A 9,705-nucleotide genomic window follows, 5' to 3' on the forward strand; every position below is an offset into this window, starting at 1 on the left:
CCCACGGCCGGGCGCGCCCGGGACCGACAGAGGCGCCCCCTGGCGGGCCAGCTGCCATTACCTCGGGCTGGCCCGGAGCCGTGGAGGCTGGTACTGTGCTTCCAGGGTCCTGGTCGCCGGCCCCTCATTGTGGCGCGCATCCCCCAGGATTCCTGCTCTGATAAGGGGCTGCGCTTCCTAAAAGGGAGTCTCCACGTTTCTGAGCTGTGCCCGGGCCTGAATACTGGCTACTTCATTTCCCCGAGGTGCGCTCGTATACATTCTAAAGAGAGTGAAATCAGCCCTGATCAGCAAGAAGAGGCTTGAGTCACTAAATTATCTTGTCATCTTGGGGTTGTTGGGAGTATTCGGTGAGATACAGTTCTGGATGTAAAGAACGTAGCCCGAGGCCTGGAATGCTCAAGAAACATTAGCTGCCATTACCGTCACTGCCAGCACCACCACCACCACCACCACCATCACCATCATCATCATCGCCATCATCAGTATCATCCCTGAGTCTCATCTGTCTTACTAGTGAAGCCAGGGAGTTCAAGGGGTTTGTAAGGACGATTTCCGTGTTCCCTCGCAGGTGTAACTCCCCAACGTCTACTTCAATTCGGAAGGGATCTCTCCGCTGAAGTCTAGCTCGTGCCTGCTAGACTTTGCCTGTGTATTTCTCACCATCTCTTGGACTTCAAATGCCTAACCCAAGTGTATCATCTTCCCTAAAGTGGATTCTTCTTAGAAAAAAACAATTAACCCTTCTTCTTTTTGCTCTTAAAATACATTTTTGCCTCCAAAAGCAGCCCTCCCTCCCCCCGCCCCCTTCATTCTTTATACTATTGTCAGATTGCCATTCCCTGCTAAATAACCTGATAATAAATCTTCAGGGTAAAGTCCACATCCTTAGACCTCAAAATCTGACTGTAAGAATGATGGCTGTGCTCCAAAAACACTGGACCACTCATCCCCACACCTGTTCTTATCACATATTTGTGAACTCAATCATTTATCTGTTCATTTAACATACCTTCATTTGAGCCCTTCCTATATGGCCAGTTTTTGCCAGGGCCCCAATGATACAAAGTTGAATAATGCATGGCCATGTCAAATCTTCCACTAGATTAAACTCCATAAAAGAATACTGGACATCATACATTTTTGTGTCCTCCTCAGTGCCAGGGCTAGAGTTGTAAAGTGGCCACCACCATCTTAAATGCTCTTGGGTTCTTATATCTGGTTTCCTTTCCTGCCCCCAGAACCGGTCAAAACTTGGAAGTAGTCTGTTATTTGTTCTGCTTTTGTGTATTCATGTTTACATTTTCTTACAATTCTTGCCATATATTACAGTTCTTTCTATACAATAATTTTGAAATTAAAAAATGTTTCACACATTTTAGAGGCTCAACACAAATGGTATTGATTGATTCTTTGCCCAGCCAAATAGTAGACTCAGTTGTAACAACACACAAGAGCATACACATATTCACTGGCCTGTTCTTTAAACTTCAGTGCAGGAAGGCAATCAAACCTCCTTTTGAAGAGGAAGCCAATAAGAACTGGGTTAATATGGTTTCCTCAGTCTCCAGAGTTTTGTTTGCAGAGGTCAATGATCTGGGCACATCTCTATCTTACTCATTTCTAGGCAGAAGAGTACAAATGGGAGAGAGAAAATGAGCAAGTAATACTTGAAGAGTTAGACACAAAGTAGGTTTATCTGTATGGAAAGCCCATTGCCTATACCATGACTAGACTTCCATCCAACACTAAATTCCTTGTCATGGTGAATTTGGACTGTCTTTAGATTGTTGAGGTATTTACTAGAATGAAAATACTCTTTTAATACAAAAACTAGGTGAGTAATCTTAAAAGCCTGATGAAGCTTGATAGTCCATTCAAAAAGAGGGACTACAGTGTTCAAGTTTTCAGTGAGAGTTAACAACCCCCGTGTCATTCTGACTTTGAGCTAATTTCCCAATATGTGGGACTTTTGATTTCAGCGCAGGTCATGATCTCACGGTCGTGAGATCAAGTCCTACATTAGGGTCTTCACTGACAACATGGAGCCTGCTTGGGATCTCTCTTCCTCTCTCTTCACTCCTCCCCTATTTGCACGCACACACTCTCTTTCTCTCAAAATAGATAAACATTAAAAAAAAGATACTCTTTCCCCCCAGTAGAATAATCCCATAAGTGTGCTGTATAACTTCTCTCCCTTCCATGGATACCTTTTCATGTAAAAGCCTTTGACATTAAGAGGTGAAACACAAATATTTACTAAACAACCAGCAAAATCAGTGCTCATTTCCAAGCACCAAGAGAAAAAGACAAATTAAGCAAAAGGTGTTTTCTTTTTAAAATTTGTTTTTAATCATAAAATACACCTAAAATATACCATCTTAACCCTTTCTAAATGTCCAATTCAGTAGTGTTAAGTATATTCACATTATTGTACAACCAATCTGCAAATTTTTCATCCTGAAAAACCCAAAATTATATCCATTATACAAAAACTCCCATTCCCTCTCTGCCCCAGCCCTAGGCAACCACAATTCTACTTCTGTTTCTGAGTTTGATTACTCATACCTCATACTCCTATCTAAGTGAAATCATACAATATTTGTCTTTTTGTGACTGGCATATTTTGCTTAGCATAATGCCTTTCAGGTTCATCCATGTGCATCAAAATTTCCTTTTTTTTTTTTTTTTAAGTATTCAACCTTAAATGTCCTGTTGTATGTATATACAACATTTACTTTACCCACTCATCCATTGATGGACATTTGAGTTGCTTCCACCTTTTGGCTATTATGAATAATGCTGCTGTGAATATGAATGTAAAAATATCTGAGATGCTGCCTTCAATTCTTTTGGACCTATTCCCCGAAGTGGGATTGCCAGATCATGTTGTAATTCTATTTTTAATTTTTGGGGGAACCACTACTTGTGATGCTCTTCTTTGCTATAGGAGTTGTGAAGTTGGGAGGAGAGATCCAGTGATATAAATCTGAGAGTCATCAGAATATGGCTGATACACATGCTGGATTAGATCAATACAAGAACATTCTGACTTAGGAAGCAGGGACTTTGCAGTTAAGAGCAAAATGAAGAAGAAAGAAGTTTTTCAGTCTGCGTCCACACTGTGGTCCTCAGCTTGAAAATTCACAGACCCAATGTTGCCAATTCACAGCAAGATAATCTGGTTCTGGGAACTGATTTGTGATAATCAAAGCTACAGGAGACACTGATGAAAGTGGCTCATTTATTAACTAGGTGGATAATTGAAAATGCCAAATTTCCTGGAATAATAGAATCCATAGGTCAGTTCATACCCTTAGCAGTAGCACCGTCTACTTGGGAGACCAAATCAACATCAATAGGTTGATGATAAAATTTTTTAAAAAAGGAAAAAGGAAATGTATTACTTTAAAGTCTTTGGTGACATTATATACCCCCAGAGTTGTACTTGTATAGAGTTCTATCTGCCAAGCAACCAAAAACAGTTGGCCAAGCAGAACATCTCCTCCTCTTTGCCCAGCTCTCCATTTTCTAAAATCCACTCCCACTGGCCATTATCACCTCCATTAAAACAATGGCTACCGGGGCACCTGAGTGGCTCGGTCGGTCGGTTGAGGTTGAGCTTCCAACTTCTGCACAGGTCATAATCTCACAGTTCCTGAGTTTGAGCCCCACATCGAGCTCACTGCTGTCAGCGCAGAGCCCACTTCAGATCCTCTGTCCCCCTCTTTCTCTGCTCCTCTCTCATTCATACTGTCTCTCTCAAAAATAAACATTTAAAGAGAAAAAACAAAAAAATAAATAAAAACAAAATAAAAAACAACAAACAAACAAACAAAACAATGGCTGCCTTCCTGAGCCTCCAGGGAAAGAAAATGGGAGTTGCCAATTACTGTAACAATAATTCAAAAGCCTAGTGGAAATCGCATATATAAACAAGACCACTCAAGCTAACTGAAATGTAATTTTTGGCAAACCTCTAATCTTTTAGGTCCTCTCTTTAAAGGTGAATTCCAATAAGATGCTTTCTGTGATCTCTTCCTAGGGGCTCATTCTCTGTGTGTGTGTGTGTGTGTGTGTGTGTGTTTCCTTTTTTTCCCCTTCACATGTTTCTAACACTGTCTGGGTGCCTCTAACAGTATTTATTTTTATTGATTATCTGTATGTCTGGTTCCGCTCACAGGACTGTGACTTTTGTTTTACTCATCTCTTTATCCCCCACAATTAACGTGATGTCTGGCACATAGTGGTTGCTCAATAAATGTTTGCTGAATGAGTAAAAACTACATGATGATGGGGCGCCTGGGTGGCGCAGTCGGTTGAGCGTCCGACTTCAGCCAGGTCACGATCTCGCGGTCCGTGAGTTTGAGCCCCGCGTCGGGCTCTGGGCTGATGGCTCAGAGCCTGGAGCCTGTTTCCGATTCTGTGTCTCCCTCTCTCTCTGCCCCTCCCCCGTTCATGCTCTGTCTCTCTCTGTCCCAAAAATAAATAAACGTTGAAAAAAAAAATTAAAAAAAAAAAATAAAAAACTACATGATGACTACTATAAACTCAACAAATTATGCATGTGTGTAATAAAATCATGAAATGAATGAAGTAGTACTTAACACATGGAATTTGGTAGACAATACAGGGTGTGTGTGAGAAAAACAGTAAAATGGGGCACTGAATGGAAAAATTACCGACATAGGAAACGTTATCATAAATCAAACCAGTTTATGTTAGTCTGGATGTTTGAAAGGGCGAAAGAGTCCTGGGCCATTTTTGTTTTTCTGAGATTATCGTTACAAAAAAACCAAAAAACCAAAAAAAAAAAACACCAAAAAAACAAAAAACAAAACAAAAAACCTTACAGGATTACAATTGTAGCATATAGTACATGTGTGTATTTCCAAAATTAACAATTTTAAAGAAAAAGGGGCAAAAAACCAGTTATGCTTTTTGTAAGATATGGCTTTATAAAAATATCAAATATTAATTCAGTAGAGTACTTGGTGATCTGGCAATGAAAGATCTGATCAGCATCTTTTTTTCAATCCTGTTAGCTGTCTCTGTGGTTGTAGGAGTCACAGCATTGGAGCTAATATCAAAAGTCTAGATTCCAGGCCCCCTACACTGTGAGAGACCTGACCCATCTGGTCCTCCAAGACTTCCCTACTCCAGGGGTAGACCCTGGCTTCAGTTGTATTTTCTTAAAGGCTCATCAATAAGATTCCAGAAACCCTAGTTTCATGGGAACTATATTACAACACATTCAAGGGGTAAGTCACCTTTATAGCTGACTACTCATTTTTTCTGTTGATTCTTACCAGCTTTAATTTCAGAGACCCACCCCCAGTCTTGACAGCATACCCTGTGCGGATGGCCCACCCTCTTTGTGATCATCTCTTAATAAGCCAGACATAGAAGCCTGGGTACGGAGGGGGAGGAAACAGTGTCAATAGCGTCCCTTATCAGATGAGGAAGCTGCAGCTGTGTTCTCACTGCCCCAGGAAGCTTGGGGGTTGGCTCCTTCTATCTTTACCCCTTTAACCTCCTGGCTGGTTTAAAAAAAATTTTTTTTTAATGTTTTATTTATTTTTGAGACAGAGAGAGTCCGAACATGAGCAGGGGATGGGCAGAGAGAGAGAGCGAGACACAGAATCTGAAGCAGGCTCCAGGCTCTGAGCTGTCAGCACAGAGCCCGACGCAGGGCTCGAATTCAGAGACTCAGGGCTGGAACTCACAGATGCGGGGCTCCAACTCACAGAGCGCGATATCATGACCTGAGGGGAAGTTGGATGCTCAACTGACTGAGCCACCCAGGCGCCCCAGACCACCTGGCTGTTTTACACGGAGGGATTGGGGTTGGGGGAGGACCTCTAGGGACCAAAATAAACAAAGTGAATGTTGCTTGTTCAACCAAGAAGTCAAGGACAAAGGAGATAAAGATTTAAAAAAAAAAAAAAACACTTTTATTTAAAGTTTGTCATCTATGAATGATAATCTGAGAGAATGAACAATCTCTGAAAAGAGGGTAAAATCTTTCAAAGACTAAGGATCTCAGAACATTATGTAATGAAGCTGGGAACATACTTGGCACAAATATTCATTATTTCAACCCATATGTCTTGAGTGTCTCAGGGGTGGCCAACAATGTACCTGGCAGTCCTATCCCAGCCTTCCCAGGCCCTGAGGGAAGCAAGCAGTTCAGTAAGCAGCTTCAATACAGGGGGATAAAATACAACAGGGAAAGTGTGTGTGTAAGGGGGGTGGAGGCAAATAGGAACAAAAGTCTGGCAACTCGGTCTAGGTAAATTACACTTTAAAAATGTACTGAGTAGTTCATAATGTCTGTTTTTTCAGTGCATTTATTTTGAGGTAGACAGTTTCCCCAGACTCTTATCTGCTGGAGAGGGGGAAAGGTCAGGTGTTTAATCGATGAACCGTGAAGATGCTTTAGCAAACATTTTTTTTGGGGGGGGGGGGCAAAAGTTGAAGTTGCCAGACGATTTTGAGTTACCAGGAAAATAGCCACTTCTAGAACGAGAGAAAGTAAAAGCATATTTCTGTGCTGCATCTCTATCTTCAAGGTAAACAACTCCTCCTGACCTCACCCACACACCCACGCAGTCCTTACAGACCCTCTCTGCCAGGCCTTTTAAAGAATTACATGTAAAAGCTTTATGTACGTTAATTCTGTTCCACACTCCAAAGGCTTCCTTCCCAGCAAAGGGTAAAGGGTGCTGTTGCCAGCATCTTCCTGAAGGAAATATCACTTCTGTGAGAAGTGAGCCTGCCAGGAGAGAAGGATACAAAGCATTCAAGGCCTGGGGCAGGGGGAGGAGAAGGGAGGGCTTGCCGTGGTCCCGTTTCCCCACTATGAATTCGGAAGCAAACACAGTCTGGGTAAAGATCCTGGAGGGAGAGGAAACGCTCACAACCTGGGCAACAAAACCAAGCTTTGCCTGTGCAGAAAAAGTAATCGAGAGGGCTCAGCCTGTGGGCCCTCGGAGAGTTCAGCTTCATTCTGAGGAGCAGGACTGGGAACTAGGCACCAAGCAATGGTTTTGGCCTTGGTTCTTGTCCCCCAAGAGCTTCCGAGCAAGCTCTAAGGAGAAGCAGACCCGGAGAGTGCCCTCAGGGCCCGGGGATCCAGCGGCCTCTCCATCTGGAAGGCGAAGCTGTCCGTCTGGCATCTGCAAGGACCTGTCGGATGAACACAGGACGCTTCTTGGAAGGAGTCCCAGGCGTCAAAAGTGCTGCTCACCTGCACTGGAAAGCCAGCGCGCGCGCGCACCGTGCCTCCCGGCAGCCCCCAGCCCCTTGCCCTGCGCCCTGCTCCCCGCACCCGCTCCGGGTATGCGGGTGCCTCCGGAAGCTCCGAGAGCCGCCCAGGCGCGCGGAGGCGTGGTGGGGGAGGGGTGCTCAGGTGATTGGGGGCAGTGCGGGGCGCGGGAAGCTGGTGGCGCGACACGAACCCTCTTCGGAGTCTCCGCCTACAGCGTCCTCAAACACGAGCACGGATGTCAACGAAAGCCCCGCCGTGTCCGCAAACACCACTTGCTTCTTGGGGCTCTGCGGTTTAGGAGGTCTTGCCAGACAGGAGCGGAGGGACCGCGGGGGCCGCAGGGGCCGCGGCTGGGAGGTGCTGTGGCTGAGGCCGAGGTGCATGGGGGCGGTACGCAGAAGCCAGGCCTGCCGCGCGGGGACCTTTGGCAAACCGGGAAGGACGTTCTGAGGACGGGGCAGAAGGCCCTGGCGTTCTCCACGGCAGCCCAGCCCGCCCTTCCTACTCCCTGCCACGTCACTGTACCTCTTCTCCCTCGGGGTCCCCTGCCTGCAGATGTCTGCAGAAACCGGGTCGAAAGCAGCACCTGCAAGCAGTGGCAGTGGGCTGGGCGCCGAGGGAGAGCCGGTCGGTTCTTCGAGACAGGGGCACTTACCCTACGTAGCTCCAGGCAGCAGCTCCTTTTCTCTGAGACCACTTTCCCGGCAGGAGCTATTTATGTGCCCTTGACCCCTAGAGAGCCAGCAGGCCGGGGTGCACTGGCCCCTGGGAGGCAGCCAATCAGAAAGGCCTTTCACGTGGGACCCACTGGGGGAAATGAAAAGGATGTGACAAGAAGTGTGACTCAGGCACTTTGCCCTGGGCCGCCAGCCCTCTGCCCCCGACCGGGCACCCTTAGGCGTAATGTCACGCTTGGGTTTTCTGTAGTTGTGGTCTGCGCTGAGGAGAGGCCGACCAGGAAGCAGACATACTCCAGGGAAGAGAGGGTTCCCACACCCTGCATGTCGTTTCCCCAGGGGGGTGGGGGTGGGAACAGACTGTGCCTCTCCCTCCGCACCTCTATGCAGTGACATACTGCCCACTTTGTGGCCTCTCTTAGCCCCACGTCATGGTTTCTTCCCAGCCACACTTCTGCCACTGCCTTCTTTCTGTGTTTCTGTTTCTGTGTTCATTTACTGCTCTGTACCCCTGTGGTGTGTATGTGTGTGTGTGTGTGTGTGTGTGTGTGTGATCCAGAGAGAGGAGGGTCACTGGGTGGGGCACTCATTGGCCAATATAGCTCCTACAGGGCCCTTGGGCTCAGACCTCTGGTTCGGTCAGTTGTGGACAGAGTGACAAGGTCACAGGACACAAAGCACCTCCATAAGGAATCCCACCTGGTGTGCGTCCATGGCACTCCGGTGCTGGACGCGTTCCTGTTGTCTCAGGTGATGGACAGCTTTCCTCGTGTTCTTACCCCTAGCATCCTGCTCAGTCTCCTTTGCAGACCACTGTATTCTCTCTATCCCTTAAATCTTTTTTTTCAAAAATTTTAAAATGTTTATTTATTTTTGAGAGAGAGCAAGAGAGAGAGAGAGAGAGAGAGAGAGAGCGAGAGAGAGAGAGAGAGAGAGAGAGAGAGAGCATGAGCCAGGGAGGAGCAGAGAGAGAGGGAGACACAGAATCCGAGGCAGACTCCAGGGTCCGGGCTCTGAACTGGCAGCCCAGAGCCGGCAGCAGGGCGGAACCCACCAACTGTGAGATCATGACCTGAGTGGAAGTCGGAGGCCCAACCCACTGGGCAAGCCAGGTGCCCCTCTATCCCTTAAATCTTAATTCACTCCAAGTCCTCAGCCCTCTGCATTTTCACTTTCCATAAAACCTTGGATTGTGAGTAACTTGTTCTGCGAGTATTCCTCAAGATGAGTAAACATTTCTAATAAATTTTAACTTGATAAACGAGCAATGTCTTGCAGTACAAGTGGTACCTGACGCGGAAGTCCCGTGATCACAACCGAGCCAATGGTTCTTGAAATTTGCTTTGATATGCAAGTGCTTTGGATTATAAGCATGTTTCTGGAACAAATTATGCTTGCAAAGCAAGGTTTTACTGTATACCTTTTCCTTGGAGATCTTCATCCAATTTTGACAGTTATTCAATTACTTTCATATGCTAAATACCACATCTGTATATAGCTTAGACTCCCCCCACCCCTGCACACCAGACTCCTAGATAATGGTTCTACTTTTGATCTGGGTGGTGGGACCACAGGTGAGTTCCCTGTGTAATTTTCTGTACCTATGTTCTACTTCAATCAAAAGTTAAAAAAAAAAAAAAAAACTTCAAGAAGGTAAATTGTTAATTATATGGTGGTTTGGAGATTTGGTTCTTTCAAAAATGGCCTCGGAATGAATATATATAAAGGCAATGTGTATTTTTCACTTAATATATACAG

General features: G+C 45.6%; 1 protein-coding gene across 1 annotated transcript; it reads right to left on the minus strand.

Annotated features, from left to right (window-relative positions):
* Positions 1-5,941: 5,941 nt before the first annotated feature.
* LOC123588486 (protein phosphatase 1 regulatory subunit 3C-like) lies at positions 5,942-8,379 on the minus strand. Its single transcript, XM_045459562.1, has 2 exons — positions 7,461-8,379; positions 5,942-7,188 (listed from the first exon to the last, which is right to left on the minus strand). Exons 1-2 carry the CDS (start codon positions 7,651-7,653, stop codon positions 7,091-7,093), a joined length of 291 nt encoding a protein of 96 aa, XP_045315518.1. The 5' UTR covers positions 7,654-8,379; the 3' UTR covers positions 5,942-7,090.
* Between the last annotated feature and the right edge of the window lie 1,326 nt (positions 8,380-9,705).

The sequence above is a fragment of the Leopardus geoffroyi genome, chromosome B1, assembly GCF_018350155.1.
Source record: "Leopardus geoffroyi isolate Oge1 chromosome B1, O.geoffroyi_Oge1_pat1.0, whole genome shotgun sequence".
In the NCBI taxonomy this organism is placed as follows: domain Eukaryota; kingdom Metazoa; phylum Chordata; class Mammalia; order Carnivora; family Felidae; genus Leopardus; species Leopardus geoffroyi.

Excerpts from the sequence above, each read along its gene's own strand:
- LOC123588486 (XM_045459562.1), bottom strand. The coding sequence starts at position 7,653 with ATGCACCTCGGCCTCAGCCACAGCACCTCCCAGCCGCGGCCCCTGCGG. Across the intron at positions 7,189-7,460 it reads AGGCGGAGACTCCGAAGAGG|GTCCTTGCAGATGCCAGACG; the intron begins GTTCGTGTCGCG and ends TTCATCCGACAG.